This window comes from Chamaea fasciata, unplaced genomic scaffold, assembly GCF_029207755.1.
Source record: "Chamaea fasciata isolate MVZ Bird 193981 ecotype frontalis unplaced genomic scaffold, bChaFas1.0.hap1 SCAF_3, whole genome shotgun sequence".
Taxonomy (NCBI): Eukaryota; Metazoa; Chordata; class Aves; order Passeriformes; family Sylviidae; genus Chamaea; species Chamaea fasciata.
The window spans coordinates 20934116-20952680 of NW_027094088.1; the positions used below are offsets into that span (position 1 = coordinate 20934116).

The window sequence follows — 18565 nt, forward strand, 5'->3', positions numbered from 1 at the left end:
AGAAAAGGACCAAAATTGTAATTAGGAAGAAAAGCTGAGTTGTTTTCCAGAGTTACAAGTGGAATGATTCTCAAGGTCTGGACAAGTCTCAGAACTGCTCACAGGCATCTGGTCCTTGTTGCATTCACAAAGACATCTCTGTGACTTCTAAAGTAGGTGTTGTGTTGAAAGAGAAATGTGCTTTTACTAATCAGATATATCTTGACTCATCTCAGAAAGGAACCTTGTCTAGTCTGTACTTTGTCCTTTCTTAAGGCTGTTCCTTATGTGACCGTAGAATGAAGGAAACACACTTAATACAAACTCTTCTTTGGTTGTTCTCTTGGTTTTATGAAATTGCTGCTATCTGCACAGACTAGTCTGTTGTGGACAAAAATTAAAAAGCCTACAACCCATTTCTGAATTAAAAATACCACCCAAAGAAACCAAAAATCAAACAAAACCACCAACCAATCAACCAAAACCCTTAGAAACACCATGTGGAAGAAGAAAAGAGAATATCCAGGAACATCTGCCTGTTGTTCTAAAGGGATGGTATATGGCTGAGCTTGTTCTTCCGAAGGAACTGAGTTTTTCAGCTTTTCAAGAAAACTAGAAGATTAAGGGCTGACAGCATGGGAATAGGAGTAGATGTAGAAAATGTTTGAATTCAAATACTAAAAATGAGAGGCTTTTTTTGAACAAAAACTGAACAGTTTGTTTTTACATCATTTAAAATTACATGTTTCTTGGCTCAAGCTATTGTATTGTACTCCTGAAGCTGGCTAAGAACCTACACTCAGCTACTGCCGTTGGGCTAAAAAGGCATAATTTGCTGAATGGTTGCAATTCACTTGTTTGGTCATATGACTATTCAAACAGCAGTGCTTAGTAGCTGTTACTCCTCCAAAATACATAAAAGCTGCCTGGTTCCAAGTCACAAGGTCGGTCTTCCCAGAAGTGGCAATTGCAAAACAGGCATTGACTGAATTGAATTTTGATTCTTACCTAAGAACCATAATGTCTGTCTTCCACTTATAATCTGCAGATGGATCTGTCTCAGTTTATATTTAAATGATTGTAGTTTTCAAAAGAGGCAGTAGGGAAAACCTCCAGAGGGGGCTTACATTTAAAATTGCATGTGATGAATGGGTCTTTGAAGTTGTCCTGCACTGTTGTTAGTGTTTCAGATAATCACTGGTTCCTCTCTGTTTCACAACAGGGATATTCATTGTCAATGTGCCTTTGGAATACAACATTCTACTAAACGCCAGCAGTCCCACTCTGCTAGTGAAGCCGGTAGGACGAGCACATTTTGCCTTTGTCGATGGCCTGGATCCCTACACCCTGTATGAGATAAGAATACAAGCATGCCAGAGTGGTAAGGCAATTTAAAACACTCATCTATGTGACTGTAAGGGATTTTCCAGGTAGATTCAACTCTGCACGACAGATGAAATTCTTTTTGGTTGGAGTCAAACGTTTACCTAGTAAAAAGAAAGCCTAGCACTGGATGAAGGATTAAGTATTTCTCCACGTATCATGTATGTATTTCTCCATATATTATGACTATATCAAATGGAGGTTTTAAATATGTATTTTAGGTCATATGTACCACTTTATTAAAAGCTCATCACAAGTAGCTTAAAGATCTTTGAAAATGGATGTACAGAACTGAATCAGTTCTGTAACTACTCACCAACAAGAAGTGGTGATCATAAAGACAGGAGAGAAGAGCCCAAAATTTAGAAGTACCCTGACTTTAATAGAAATTTTCAAAAACCTATTGAAATAAATATTTATAAAGTGATAATTTTGAACCAATTTTCCCCTCGCTCTCACTGCTGAAAATCAGAAATAATTCATCGGTAGAGTGATGGTAATTTACATGAGTATTTAACAATGAAATGAGGTGAAATGGGACACCATTTCCACCAGCAGCTTTTTTACTTGACATTCATTTGCTTTTAATCTATGTTTTTGTTGAGGAAAAAGGTCTTATCCCTACACAAACTTCTGTTTTTGTAGGTGGGTGTGGAGTGGGTGGTCAAACATATTCAAGAACGGCTGAAGCACCTCCCAGAGAAATGAGCCCACCTGTTGTTAAAGCAATTGGACCTGCACTCATAGAGGTGAAGTGGGCACCACCCAGGAAACCAAATGGCATCATTACTAATTACTTTATCTACAGGTAAATGCCCTTATCACCTCAGATTCTTAGTCCTGTTTAGTGGCTCCCTTCTTCATTCCTTGATTTCTTGGGAGGTGAAAAAAAGTGTAGCAGTACATGAAAAAAATATATATTACCTTTCAAATGCTAAGGTAAGAAGCTGATCTATGGATGTCCATGTTGGGAAAATGAACTCAAACAAGAATCATCTTCCTGAAATACAAATTACAAAAAGCATGTGAAAGTATGTTTTAAAAATTCAAGGGAACAAAAAACCACTAGGTACCAACTTCAATCTTCTCTGATAGGCAGTTGAGAATTCTGTAATGGAAACAGGAGTAATTCAGCAATTCTGAGACTTTTAAAAGCAGGAAAAGGTATCTAGGTTATTAAACCATATCTATTTTCCAAGATAATTTATGTTCCTAAGTAAGTAATCTGGGCAGTGATTACTGTGCATCTGTTTATGTACCTTGGTGTTTGTATTCATCTGCCCAGTGTAGGTTGTTGACTGATGCATTCTCACTTCCTATCAGGAGTTTCCTAAGCCCTGTGTGAGGAATTACCTGTACAGACAGCTGTGTTTAGGGCAGCATTAAACTAGCAGAGCACCAATCTCTGCTGTGCCTGTTGACCCTTTGTTAAAAGCTTGCTGAAGCAACCTTCTTGAATGGCTTCCGAAGTCAGTGAATATAAAACTCAAGCCATGTATTTGAGAGGCATTTAAACTCTGAAGTTCCTGGGTTTTCCAGCTCTTAAGTATGTGTGGCAAACACGTGCTGGGCTGATCCTAGCCTCCCACAAAGAGTTTGGGACTTTTTATTCTATCAAAGGTGTGACTGAGAAGATGAGAAATCCAATTACCTTTTGGAATCCACAGTGACAATTAATATAAATTCACTTTTGCCTTAAAGATGTTAGCGGTCTCTAAAAATTCCTGCTGTCTTGAAATACCCTTTTGTTCGCTTTTTTTTAATTGTCTGATCAAAAACCCCAAACCCGTCCCCGGCATAAAGAGGAATAAAGTGTATGTTATAGCCCAAGACATGTCTTCACTCTGTTGGTTTTGTAAATAAAGCTGATGATTACCCCTGCTATTCCATGGCAACCATAGAAAGGGAAAACAGGAAATATAATGCAGAAAGCCTGCTTCAGTGAAAAATACTGTAAATTGAATTTGACAGCATTTGATGGCATTTGATTATTCTAGTCACAGCCAAACAATGATATAAAGAGTAATATGAAACAGAATGTGTTACTGCCTAGCAGACTCAAAAGCAATAAACCTTCCTCCAATGTGACACAATCACTTCACAATCATAATTGTAGCCTGTTTGATACCTCTGAGTACAGCAGAAGGGCACTGACTGACATAGATACATTTTGTTTTTTATTTAAAGTGAAATGAAAATGGCGCACTGGGGCTCCAGATACAATCGGTATATTCACCTACATAGGCATGAATCACTTGGCAGTTATTTCAGCTGAAGTTTAAATGTGCTTAGACAACAACAATATCAAATCTTTCTCAGATAGCTGCAAAAAAATCAGAAATGGGATGTAAGCACATAGTTCTTTTTCATTTTGTAGCCACACATGGCCTTACATTGTTATAGCAGCAAGACTGCGGTATTTCTATGGGAGGTTATGGAATGTAATTTCTTCTTCAGTATGTGCCTCTTCCTTACTGCATCACCACCAAAATAAATTAATTTAACTCAAAACCTGGAATGCTTGGGGACCTAGTATGTGTACAGATCTCTGCATTAAAGTGGCAGGACTCGTGCTTTCCTCTAGCATCATAAAACTACTCCCAAGTTTGCAGGCACTTTGCTGGAAACTAAAAAATTAAAATATTTTTTTTTATGATAGAGGAGATGGTGATATATATATATATATATATATTTAATTCATAAAGCAGCTTTAAACACAGATCCGAGGCTTTTAAAATTTTCTAGCAAAGACCACAACTTAGAAGAGCTTGTGAATGAGAAAAGATCTGGTTCATGAGATAATTATCTAATCTTACTCTGTTCCCATTCATCATGGCATAACATGCCTCTGCCAACCACAGAACTTGCTATTCTGAAAGAAATAATATTATGAAAATAGATGATATATATTTGTTGCTGCATTTTAGTAAAGTTGTAGGTCACATGAGCTAATGGAACTGCTCTCGATTGATTAACCGGATGCGCTGTGCAGGAGGCACATGAGATTCTCTTACAGACATATTGCCTGTAAAATTAGAAGTATTTTGGTTGGTAACTTCCTTAAGGGAGTGTCTGAATTTTTCTGTCGAACTGTCTATGTCTTGCCCAATAAGATTATATTATTTAGTGTATATTTGTGAGATTGAAATGTAGTTCTTGTTAGCTGAGCAGTCCTGTTGGTGAAAATGTAGCAGAAAAATCAAGAGGCAATTTAAAACAGAAGACATGTCTCAATGGCTGTCGTGACTTGCAGTGGAGAGGCTTCCAGACTGACTCTTTATGATTAATTCATTGCTTAACCGTATACCCTTAACCATGAGTTGTACCCAAGACAGCTTCTGAGGAACATATGTTACTGGATGGCTTAATGTAGGAATCCCTATGGATGGTTATGTCATTGAATACAAGAATTCCTGAAGGCTTTTATTTTTACCTGTAATTGATCTCATACCCAATCTGAACTAGCATATTACATGCAGTAACTTCAAATTCTTTCTGTTCTTTTCTTTTTTTTTTTTTTGCATCAGAACTCATGTTTAAAAAAATTTCCCATATCATGAAAGCTACATTAGTGTAGATTTGTTGAATACAAATATAAAGTGAGATTTCTTTGTTTAATTAAATGTGAAACTGCAGAGGGGGACCGCTGCTAATGTTGCATTGTTCCCCCACATTTAACAGCGTGATGGTTTGAATTTTACCCCAAGATTTCTTAGTGTTCCTAAAAATAACCCACTACCACTCTGGTAAGGAAAGCAGCAGGCGCTGCTAAAACATGTAATTTAGTTGGATGGTGAAAGGTAAACTTGTGAGGAAAATTCAAGGTTTGACCCCCGAGGCCTCGGGGATTCGCTGTCGCTGCACACGCGAGGAAGCCGAGGGGCGAGCGCTGCAGTCAGCATCGCTGCAGCACAGCTCTGGAGTTATCTGTCACAAAGGAGATTATATCCTCCTCCTTATGTCATTCGCCTCAGATTGGCACTGGGGCAGGGAGAATTTGCCCTTATAAAAATAACTATCTGAACATCTTCGAAATGAATGTAAGCAGCAAATCAGACTATGCAGATTCAGAAATGGCTTCCAGCTCTTGGAAATGTTATTCTCCTTTGCAGCTCATTGTACATAAGAAATACTTCCAGTTAAATGAGCAGCTGAATCTTAAATCTTAAGACGATTGAAATGATTACAGATTGTTCAACCACTTCTGTTCAAAGTTTATTCATACATGAAGATATTCTGGGGTTTAGCACTACAGATGGAACCATTTACCTAACCATAAGTTTCATTCATTAAATATTCAGCAGTAATAAGATCTAAATACTTAACCAGGCTACATTGTACAGCTTTGCCTGTGAATCAGCTTACAGTTGGTGGCATATTTGATCATTCAGTGTGAAAAAACTGTTTATCACAGAGCTTAGAATATTTATAAAACATAAATTTATGTATTCATTTGAGTCCCATACTGTTTGGTCAGCAAGACACATTAAATGTGACTTTCTTGCATTAAAATGTACTCTCTTTTCCCTTATTTACAGAGATTTTTTTAGACATGTTTTTGGGAACACAGAGAAAAGACTATATTTTTAGGTGCAGGAGAAAGACATAGTAATGATTCACCTTTCAAAATTACATGTCTTGCATTACGTCAGTGAACAGCTTCTGAGGGGGAGTTCTGCCGGAGGCTTAACTTGCCATTATAATGGAGCATGGGCAATTGTATAAAAAATTGTTGCTGGAATTTTGGAGACAATGGGAGATTTTGGACCCTGACTTTTGCAGAGAGACTGAGAATTTCTAGGGAGTCTTTCCCGCTTCTTCTATCTGCCAGTCTTTGCCCAGTTCTGCCAGCCAACCCTCAGTATCAACGTATCTTACAATTTGCCTATTTCACTATGATAGAGATATTGTACCTCAAAACTCTTCTTTTTTTAAAAAAAAGAAATCACACTTTACCCTTTGTAAACTAAACAGTGTCCATATGATCTGCTTATCTCAGAATTTAGAAAAACTTATTTAGTTTCGTATGAGAAAATAATGTCTTCATTCCTGCCTTATATATGCATATACACAAAGGGTGAATAAACAGCTGTGTACACACTTGCATTCATTATGTTCTTCATATTTGCATGTTAATACCTGGGAATATATTATTACAAGCAGTTAAGATTATCAGTTTTAGAAAAATCAATGTGATTTTTTTTTAATTAATTCCTGATTTGACCTAACAAGATAAAATCCAACACCATTCTTTGAAACACAGATTGTCTCTTGCCAAAGAAATGTGCTTCAGCTTCCGTGTGTGTGTGTAGTGATGATGACACCTAGTAGCCAGACAAACCAATTTTACTTCTGCAAATTTGCCCTACTTGAAATAAAAGTGGCAGATAATGTAATTTGGATTTTTGCTGTTGGCATGGAGGGTGAAAATGCTTTTATGTTCTGCAAAAGCCAAGGTTCCTGTGAAGAGTAGGGGAAATACTTAAATTCATGTACAGTACAGCCCAACCATCACTGAGATTTATCACAGTGTTTAAATGTAACCAACTTAATTTCACACAAACATTTTTATGCCAAGTGAAAGAATTGATTTGATAACTCTGTTTTGAAGATGAGTGTTCAGCTTATTAAAACTGTTGTAAATTATATGGAAGAAGGGGCCATATTACAAATGGGCTGAGGATCATATGTAGTCTCTGGTATTCAGAATATCACCAGGTCCAAGGCAAGCATATCTGCAGTAGTAATGCTATATATATATACATATATATGTATAGATAAGTGTGTCTGTGTATACATAAATATATATACATACATGTACAAAAAGAAAAACCCATTGTGCCAAAAACCAATAAAGTGAATTTTCTTCATGTATCTTATGTTTGCATTTTTAAACAAAAATAGTGTTGGAAAGAATATGTTGTTTATTACAGAAAACACTATGTGTGATATTTTAATGAGGTTTGGTGGTGGAGCTGCAAATTCAGCTAAGTTTATGCACAAGGGACCACTTATTCAATTTGCAAGAAAAAATGGGATATTTAGTGTGAACAAACCAGATTTTGAAAGTGCACAGCTTTAGTTCTGAGGGCATGATAGAATATTTATTCCTTATTCACCAGGTAACATTTTTCTCTAGTAAATTACTCACAAGTTTTCCATAAATGAGGGATTCTGAGGTGAGTACCTCTGTAAACTGATTGATTTTCAGAAACGCTAAAAACTTGCACCCATATTGCAATTCAAGTCATTGCTTAGTAACTACAGATAGATTTAAAATTTCATGTTCTAAGTTCTGAAAGTCTCATTTATGGTGCCTTCTATCCTAGAAGGACAACATGCTGTTGTGTTGCTACTCTGCTGCCCTGGACCGTGACGGCACACTTGTTTGCCATGCTTTATAGTATTCTTCTAGATAAAGGAGATTAATTGATTGCCTCAAAAATTTCTTCTTCACTACTCAGCACCTGACACAAGTTCAGGGAAATGCTTTTAAGATGAAAAGATAGGTAGTCAGTTGCTAGTGTGTGTGTGTAAGGTAATGCAAAATAATTTCTGTATTTTTCTGAGATACAAGTTGAACTTGGAACTTTAGGATCAACTATTATGGGACTGCTGAAGCTATTTTCTATTTTAAACACACTGCTTTTGATTTAATTCCAGACGTCCTGTGGGCAGTCAAGAAGAGCTGCTTTTGTTCATCTGGACTGAAGGACCTTTGGAATTCATCGACGCGTCCGATGCTCTCCAGCCTTTCACTCTCTATGAGTATCGTGCCAGATCTCAAAATTCCGTGGGGTCTGTGGACAGCCTGTGGGCTTCAACCCAGACCCTGGAGTCTTCCCCGTGGGGCATGGGAGCCCCTTGGGCACAAGCCACGGGCGCGTACTCAGTGCGGCTGAACTGGAGCCAGCCGGTCTCCCCCAACGGTGTCATATCTCTGTACCGAGTGGTCTATCAGGAAAAACACAGGGACCCAACACTCAGCACCCCAGCTGTCACAGCACTCACCGTGATGGTAAGAACTAGACTACAAAATGAGTTTTTAGATGTTTTTACTCTGCCTTGATCTCTGTTGTATATTAAAATCTCACTTAATACTAGTTAGAAAAGCGGGGTTTCCAATTTCCTGTCTTTTTGTTGGTTTAAGTTTTGTGTTTGGCCCAATGCAGACTAACACATTTCATGTTAATATTGGATTTCTGGTAGAGACAAGCAGATTATTCAGAAGCATGGATGTGTCATGTCTGGAGGAGTTAAGCACATACATTTGTCAGCCTTGCTCTGTAAATACTGTCCTAAACTTTTTGTCTGACTGACAAAATAGTTTCACAGGACCTGCACAGAGAACAGCAATATCACTCCTCCTAGTATAGAATTCTATTTTTTATTTCAGTTGGAATCATAAAGTGAATGAATTAATTAGTAATTACATAGTTCATATATGCAACCCATTTGCATGTTCAACTCATAATTCATCAGTAATAAAAGCAGTTCCACTTTTATTTCCAATTCACGAACTTATATTAGAATGTTCCTTTGCACTGCTGCTCTGTCTTTCCCTTCCCTTTCTTTTCCTGTTTCTGTTCAGTGTGTGAAGGGATAGATTTGGGAAAGGGCATTGTTTTGTGAACTGACTAACAACATTGTGTAAACCACTGACAGAAATGGTTGTGTTTGTGCATTTACCACTGCTCCTCACCCCTATATATTGCATTCTAGTCTTTCTATAGCAAGGTGGCTTATAGGTAGTTGGACTGAACTGTTGTATATTAGGACAGCTGGTGTACTTGGTTGTCTTCTGAAAATAAATTTTAAAATTTTAATGAGGTTGTAATAAAGTTTGATTTCCTCAGCAGCGCCCCCTCAAGTTCATAAACCTAGAATTTTCCCTAAATTATCTTCATAGTCCATGTTAGTATTGAATAACACCAGAAATCCCCAAAATTCTTTATTATGCCAGTTTTGAAGAATGTGGTTGACAATTCAAGTAGGATCCTAAAAAGCTTTCCCTGGAACACCCAGTAGTAACCTTTGAGTGACTTCCTCAAATAGATCTCTGCATGACATGGTGGAAGAAGTTTCCAGCTTGGTAATGTTACATACCCTTATCATAGGGTTTCAGAGCAGTTTTGTGTCTAGCTTCCTAAATGGATTAAGTTTGTGATATTTTTTTTTCTGAAAAGGAGAACAGATCCTGAACTGAGCTATAGAAACAATATATACTTTTGCCTTCCAAAGCAGTTGCATTCACATTGCACAGCATGCCAGGTTTAAAAATGCAGATTTGGGTTATAAAGTTCAGTGGCATTTTGGTACTTATCTCCCTTAACTTCTTTTAAGAAAAATTACCACCATCATAATTGTGATGATGCACTTAAGATTTTAAAACCAGTGAAAAGCCAGGGCTTCTCCTACTACTCTGCTTCAGCAGCATGCAATGTATTGCTGAGCATCAGAATTGACCTGGCTGGTCATGCATTGCACTGTCTTCTAAGCATGCCAACAACAACAGAAAATGTCCAAGATGGTTGTACTGTGGGCAATAAAACCTACCAAAATGGTATTTTAAATAATGTTGCTACAGTGTGTTTCTTTAACAGCATCAGTTAAAAGCCTTTTAGATTAACAAGCTATTTTTTACCGAATTAGTATTTTCCTGGCTCCAAAATCCTTTATTTTCCCCAAACACTATCCTGAATCAAAATGACACACTGGTAGCATATGTATAGCTGTTCTAGTAGCATTGCAGCAAAGCTGGCTTGCATGGTTTTTCTACTGTCCTTTGTCTTGAACATGGGTCAATTATGGTATTCGCTACCCATTTTTATTCAAAATATTATACTACCATTTGGGGATAAATCTTTTTTGCACATCTCCTCCATCTCCTCCATCAGTTGCACTCTAAGCTGTTGCAGCTGCATTAGATGAGTAGAATTGTTGCTGATTTAAACCAAGGACCTGAGATCTGAATCCTACCTCTTCTGAATATAACAGAACAGCAAAAGCTTTGAATCAAAAATATTGACATAAAGTGCATGGAGTCCTGTTATCAAAGATAGCTGCAGGAGGTTAGGTCAATTATCCCAGCAGGCAATTATCCCACCTGGACACCAACTTTCAAAGTTACAAATGCTTAAAAATAGAATTTTATCATGAAATTCTGATATACCCTTAACTTTAGCCTTGTGAATGAGATACTTTAATTAAAATGTAATTTTATTGAAGGAACTAGAATTCCAATGATTAAACTTCTGCCCCTTTAAAAGATAGCCTTCATGGGTACTAGGCTAAATCATTTAATTTCCTAAAGCATCTCTATTGGAGGTCCCTCGTGGGATATGCCATTAGTCATTCTCTCTCACAAGCTTCCATTTTACAACTAAGACTTAAAGTATTAAGAAAGCAATGAGTTTGGTCCTTTATTTAATCTGTTAGACTCCATTCTTATCCCATTAGATTATTCCAGAAAAAAAAAAAAAAGCATTGCTAGAATCACAGTGGCTGATCCCACCCTTGCGCTTGTCAGTTGCACCCTGGTTTCCTGCCCTGGGACATAAAGCTTGACCCAAACTTAGAGGAGAAATACAATCCTTGTGACACTACAGGATACAAACTAAGCTTTTGCTAATGTCCCTGCAGACTGTTCTTATATGACAGCTTCCTTTCCATCCATTTCAGAGCCAAATGAGAAGCATCTTCAGGGTTTTCAAACAATTTAACAGACTTTTCCACAGTACCTTCCTCGAATCCAGCTATTTACTCCCCATTAATATGTATTTGATTTATTATGTCAAAGGTGTAGCTCTCTGGTACCTTAAGGTTATCACTGACCCCTTGAAATTTTACACTGCCTGTGGAGATAAAAATGAGAACTCATTTCTCAGAGCAAAAGCTGCTACCCCTGAAATGAAAGGAGGGTGTCCTGTACCTTTACAAGCAAGTGACATACACGTGAGCCATTTTGATGCTTCCCAGTTAAAGAGCAGTGTCACCCATTTCCTTAGCTTGTTTGGCCAGGAGCATCGTGACAGATGTTAGGTGACAGCAAGTTAAACTGACATTCTGGTTTATTTGCAGAGCAAAGTCGAGTCAAGACTGGTTAGAACAGCACAAGTGTCTCCCACAATGTCTTTGCAGTTCATTTTAACCCTCTAAAGCAGGAATCATATTTAGTGTCTCGACAGCAATAACATGAGACAGGTGTGTTTATAGGGGAATGGATTGGCAGTAGGTTCTCCTTTACAGAAATCTGCATAAAGGGACTAGATTGTCAAAGCAAGCTTCTCACTCTTGTGAACTTAGGACTTAAGCTTGTGAACACAGAACCCAGAGCTGATTTCATTATAAAGCCAATGAGTGCCTGCCAAATGTCATTAAAGAGTCACAGCTCTTCAACTGCTGTATTCCAAATGTTGCTCTGAGGTAGAATTGTGGCAAGGTTTGGACATTTCTTGATAGACACTTTGTGAGCGTGTAACGTTGTTTTTCCCATGACAATTATATCAAGTGTTTGGTTGTTTATTGGAAACAGGAGAACTCAAAGCCAGGAAGATAAGTAAAAAGCCATAAAAAAGATGTAGCTGTTAGAAAACACTTGGAGAAAGAAAAACGTCCAGAGATGAGGGTTAAAAAGGAAAACTGCCTGCTATGCACAGTGCCTCTCAATTATTATTATTATGTAGTATCAAGGTCTCAGTGTGTTAAATTCACCTCAGCCAAGTGTAGATCAAAGTGCAATGTGCTTGTTAGAGGAAGCAAGAGATATGTGTATTAGGCCTTATTCCTGTGCACCTGTGCACAGGTCTTCTCACAATGTGTTTTGCAATGTGAGGCTCTTAGGCCAAACTTATCCTTGAAGGCTTTTTTGTGGCATATCCATGCCAGCTTGGGGTGAAAAAAATTAACACGTCTCTTAGCTGCTATCACTGCCCCAGCAAAGCCTCTGGCTTGGATGCAGCTGTGCTAACAGTTGAGAACACAGATTGGCTTCCCTTGCATTATTTGGGGAGATGGTATATAACTGCACTGGCCAAGCTTCTCTTGGCAGGTGCTGTGACAGGGAAATCTGTAGACATATTGCAGAATAGCAGTAATAAAGACTTTGTTAGAAGGATGAGGCTTTGGCTAACATGATTGTGTTGTTACAAGCAGACAGAATTTACATATCAAATAAACTGAGTCAGAATATTAAGTATTGTTTACTTGTTGAAAAATGCCGTATCAAAAAAAAATATATCAGAAATATTTTTGAGTGGCCAGTACTGCCATATATTCATGCCTTCTATGCAGGATTTTACAGATATCTCAATCATGCATCCAGAGTTAGTTTCTTTCTGTTAATTATATTTAAAAATACATAATACATTCATGTGTAGTCCTTCACTTCTATTACCTCATATAGACCTGTGAACATTTGGCAGCATTAGAGATGAGATACCACATTGCTTTTTACTTCCTTGTACAGACTATTCAGTAATGCAGCATGCAGTGCTGTACATGGCAACTTTCTCATAGAAGTAATGAAGATTGTAACCACAAGAATAAGAAAAAAATATGCCAAGGAAAGGGACCAGTGAAACTTTTTTATACATGCCTATTGCAGATGCCTGGGAAATGGAGTGCGCCCTAAGAAAAGAGGATGAGTGTAAGCAAAGGAATCCCTGCACATGCCAAAAATTCAGAAGATGTGCTACTTAGCAATGAGTGAAAGCTGTAAATGGCTGTGGAGGGCAAAAGTTAATTAGGCTACTGTGCTGCTGTTAGGCAGTGGAAAGTGGCCACCACCAGAAACAAGATGGCTGCTCAGCAGTGCCCTAATGCAGCCAAAAGATCATCTCCTCAGCTCTGCAAGGGCTTGTGGGTTAGGGGAAATCATACACAGATGACTAATTTTTTTATGGTTCACAGACGATCAAAGTGAAATTCAGCAGCTGTTCAGGACAAGTGACCACTCTAACGGCTGTAATATAACCTGCTAAATAGAGAGGGAATTGCATGAGAGCAAGAGGTTAGCTGTGATTATCGGCAGGTGAGTGCTTTATTGAAGTTGAAAGACCATTAACATTGATGGAGTAATTATTTCAACTTGAAAGTAATTACCTTGATGGGTGATAACTTCTCCAGTGTTCCCAGATTTGATTGGACCAAACAATTGTGAACTCTTGAAGCCTAGAAAAATATTACAACAATACTGCAATGTTTAAATTACTGAAACCACTGTTAGAGTATTTTAATTATGCCTAACAGTGAAAAGATTTTAATGTACAACAACTGGTGACCTCTCATGTATAGAGACATTTGCTTTCTAATTTCAATGAAATGATCCCCGCCTACTACATGTGTGCTGTATGTGATGGGTTTGCAAATGAATCGTTTGATTTAAATGCAGTTTTTAAGAGTCAAAGCCTTGTTAGCACAGTTTCAGGAAGGGCTTGTACTGGAATTGCTCTAATTGTTTTATTTGCCAGGAAAGCCCAGTAATGTAAAATGCTTTCCATTTTTTAATCTCTAGACCTGTTAAGCTTACACAGGATGAATACAGGACAAGTGCTCCTTCACATTGAAGGCTGCTTTAAAAAAGTGTGTGAAGCAATCTGTGTCTCACAGATTCTGTTGTTTCCATGCTGCTGCAGAATATGCTGGATTTGGCACTACAACTCTGTTTAAATAAGCATTTGGATTGGCACTATGATGCCCCTCCAGAAACTGATTAAGTGCTTCAGTAAGCCCCACCTATCAAGACACACATGTAGAATTGCCTAATTAGAGCAGAAAGCATGAAATGGATTGTTGTACGACTTTGATGATTTTAAAGTACTGTGATAACAGAACTGGTGGGGAATGGTGAAAGAGAGAGGCTTCAGCTCTTCTATTTATACCACCCTTGCCGTAAACAAGGCCACTTCACTGTCTCCTGGATGTTTCCTGCAGCTGCAGAAACATAGCTTTAGACCCTGCTGGAACCCTGCCAGGAAGGAAAGAATCCTTGTGAGTTAGGAAGGAAAGGTTTGTCTGGTGTCTGTGAGGTCTTAATATGTTGTCAGGCAACTGGTGGTTTGAATTAGTCAAGGTTACAGCAAAGAAGTTTATTTCACTTCTGTTTTTCTTTCATGTTTTCTCCCTAATTCAGTGCGCTACATGAAGCTGACATAATTTTGTCTTTCAGTAATATTTTGGACCAGATAGAAGTAAAAACACTGATACAGTTATGTCTGACCACACCTAAGCACACTCTAGACTGACCAGGCCAGAGTGCCTGGATCAACAGGCAATTTCTACTATAAATAAATTAGCTACCGATTTGGAAAAATCTGATGTATTTTATCCGTGGGCTTCTCCTTGTGCAAGGTCCATTTTTCATTCATTGTGTAGTCTTTTTTTGATGAGTGAAACACATGTAAAACTAGGTCTTTTGAGAAATACTTGTAATGCCTGACTTCAGACACCTAACCTAGTTAAGGGCATGAATGTCCTCTACAGATCATGAAATGTTCAGAACATCTAAGGCATGGACATTTCCCATCCTTGGGCTGCAGCTGTTCACATGAGTCTGCTTTCCTTTGGTGCACTTGTGTGTCACTACTGATAAGTGTCAGTCAAAGAAGGTGGTTGGTTTTACACTCATTAATCAGCTTTCTTAACCCACACAGTGGAAAGATTCAGTTTGACAGGTTTAAAAGATGGTAGTCTTTGGCAGAAAGATGGTGGTGGGCAGCACTTACTAGGAAGTGGTAATCTTTACTGTATGTGCACCTGCAGCCATAAGAGAATAGGTGACCACCTGACAAAGCCTAAAGGCTGATGACTAAAATGAGATTGCATAAATGCTTCAGTTGCTGTTTCTCTATATATGTTTTTATATATCCTTTATATTTATGCTTTTCTCTGTGATTTTTTCTGTATTTGCATTTCAGTTGTGAGAATAAGATCAAGCTAGCCAGGCAGTGTAGAAAAACACCACTGACAGAATGTTTTCTAATTTGTAAAAACCAAATAAACAAAACAGAAACCCCCAAAAAGCTTCATCTTATTAAGTATAATTTGTTAAGAAGATGTAATATGGGGACATTCTTCCCTTTGTGCCCGGTTATGTGACTGCACTAAATCAGCTTTAAAAGCAACATTTTTGTAAGCTACAGATGCTTTTTCATATATAAGTAGAAAATAAAAATGAAGAAGGAGGAGGCAGAAATTTGTTGGGTAATATGTACAGCTGTTTTTCAAATTAGATATCTGTTTAAAAATGCATAATTGGATTTGACTAGATTTTAATTCACATTTAACCAATGTTCTTAAGTGGATGTATCAGGCAACTTCAAGATAACACTCTTTGTTGGTGAAGTCATAGGACAGCTTCCTAAAATCCCCAGGGTCATGCCCAACAGTTACAGATACAGGAATTCTTCAGCTGATAATTAGAAAGGCCACTCCCCAGCCCCCATCCTACCCTCCAGCCCTACTTCCTTCCACAGATAAGGTCTTTTATTCAAATTGGCTGAGAAGTGTTATGTCACATGCTTAGATTTCATAGGGAATTTTAGCAAGCAAAGGGTAATTTTAATAAACAGAGAATCCTACCTTTTTTTTTTTTTTAAGAAATAAAAAAGAGGCAGCAAAAGCAAGCCATAGGACTCATGGGAAGTGGTAGTATAACACAGACCGTCATACCACTGGGGACTCCATTTGAGACTAATCCAGGTCTACAGTCTCCAAAGTCATTCTCATCAAACAGCCATGGGGTGTCCTATGCCAGATAAGTTTAGTATTCTTAGCTGACCTCCTGTCCTTTCTCTTTACTGCTCCCTTTTGAATCCATTCCCATCACTCAGCTTCACAGCCTCATTCAAACTCATCTCCCCTATGCTTGTTGCAGTTTCCCATTTTCTGCCTGCCAAGTGACCTCTCTCTCTCCTCTTTTCAGACTTTACAAAAAGCCCTGGAATGCATGTATAATCTTGCCTATAATCTTGCCCCATCTTTCTTTAGGGAGCAAGACCCTAATATCTGCACGGTGCTAAAAGATGAGTTTATCAGTAGAAAGCTCTTTGGGAGTGGGAATGGGTGTCCGCCTGTTAATTTACAGCATTATATAAATATTATTTTTGAGACTGTAATAGCAATTATGGTGAATAGGGGCCAGATGGCCTCTGTATCTAGAAAGCAAAATGGCAGTGTATTTTTAATGGATTTAAATGTTACTTTTTGACAGGAAGCTAAATTTAAATTCTGTGGTTTAGGTGCCTGTCAGGTGAGTATGGCTCTGAGTTTTGGTTTTTCTTAAAGTAATTACTAATGTCATGCCTGGATACTTTTGCCCACTAAACCCTTTTCTGTGGTGAGGTCTTTGTTGTTGCTCTGGTTGTGTATTTTTTTTTTTTTTTTTTTAGGGATGATTATTGATCTCTTGCTGAGCTGAGATTTCAGTTTTATGCCAGATAGTTTGATTAATGGGTTGGTTTCTGTAAGTGGACTGAATGGGGATAGGAAGCACAAGCCGCTCATGCCGCCAACCCTAACTCCGTCAAGACACATAGCTCATTATGAAACAGTTATCAAGTATACATGAAAAATTAATTGGGCTCAGTTTGATTCTGAAAAGGATCAGCTTTCTACTTGGCGGTCCCCCCAATCTTTCCAGATGTTGCACGCTAGCCCCTCGAGAAGCAGCGAAGGGAGATGTATTAATACATTGTATTGATTAGATCAAGACCCCTGACAGTTATTTGTAGAGATACCATCTGGCTGCTGTTCGAATTCCTTCACCAAAAACAGGACGTGACATGTTATTAATCTCAACTCTCTAAGTATAGACAGTTGCCTTTTCTGCTAAACCGCATTTTACCATTCCGTAGGAGATGGAGGCAGACCTGAAGGGTGCTGAAATTAAGGTTATTACACAAATTGAGCCATATGGTCCAAATATTTCAGCAAGAAAATTGCCAGGCAATAAAAATTGCTCCTGCCTTCCTAATGGTGTAAATTACAGTTTAACCATGGCTCTAATGATGTCCTTCTGCCGCGCTTAACTACTGTTACATGAAGGACATTGTTTTAAAAATATAAAAAACAAGTAAATGCCAGCAGCGTGTTTTACAATCTGTTAGTGTGTCATTAAGAACACTGTCAGAATTACATAAACATAATGGCAGGCAACCTAGCATACAAAAGAACGAGTATGGAAATAGAAAGTGTCTTGAAAACTCCTTTAGCTTTGTCAAGAGCCCTTTTCCTTCTGGAACTTTTCCAGTATGGGAAAATGTGGCTGCTTATTTATTCCAGTTCTCACACAGTCTCTGATGGAGACTTTAGAAACAGAAAAAATCCCCTGAATATTCCAATGCATTTTGAACCAGGTGACGATGGAGGGGTATAAATTTACTGTCACATTATACTGTAGCTGTATATAAAGTTAACTGGGTATGAAAAAGAAATTCAAAATGTGACTCTCATTTCAAAGTATGGCGTTCTTTTTATTCTTTTGGATTATAATGGGACTTTCTGTTGTTTTTCAGATTATTGGGAGAATTGTAGTGTGTTGAAATGGTTTCAAAGCTCAAAAGCTCTATGAGGTTTTACTAACAGAGTTGGCATTCTTAAAAATTAGTTTTTTAAAAATAGCTAAAAAACAAAAAACAAAATTAAAGTGGTTATCTAGTCAGCAGATGCATTACTGACTGATTCTGGTGATTCGTACAAGGTGGGAATTAAATTGTTATTAAATAAACTGAATAATTACCAATATAATTTCATTTCAAAAATAGTCATGCAGCTAGCAAGTTTGTAAAGGAAAATCTCTGAGATGGCCATTTGAAGAGGGAAAATCACAGAAGCTTATAATAAACGCTGTTTCAGGTATTGAGTTTGACCCCTCCTGCATTAAACCATGTGCAGATTTTAGTAGTTCGCATATGCTGGCCCTTTCGGTAAAACAGCCTAGCACAGCCATGTTCCCAGCTTGGGATGAGGCTGCCTGGGTGCACATCAGCCGTTCAGGGAATGTGCACTTGGAGCTGTCTGTTCCCCTTAGGTTGCTGGAAACCAAGGGATCCAGAGCCCCACTGCTGCCACCCTGCCTCCCTCTGCCCTCATCACTCTGGGTCTGCTGTGCCAGCAGAGCTGCTGCTGCCCCCTCCTGTGCCCCTCTGAAGGCAGGAACTTCCACACTCTCGCAAGGGCACCCAGCTCCCACTGGATTTTCACG

At 38.2% G+C, this 18565-nt stretch overlaps 1 protein-coding gene across 1 annotated transcript in view; it reads left to right on the top strand.

Annotated features, from left to right (window-relative positions):
* USH2A (usherin) overlaps positions 1–18565 on the top strand; it is a 380780-nt gene that overhangs the window by 314257 nt on the left and 47958 nt on the right. The window contains exons 59-61 of the mRNA XM_066178272.1: positions 1202–1360; positions 2008–2170; positions 8026–8380. Of these exons, the coding sequence (XP_066034369.1) occupies positions 1202–1360; positions 2008–2170; positions 8026–8380 (677 nt within the window). The remainder of the gene's footprint in view (positions 1–1201; positions 1361–2007; positions 2171–8025; positions 8381–18565) is intronic.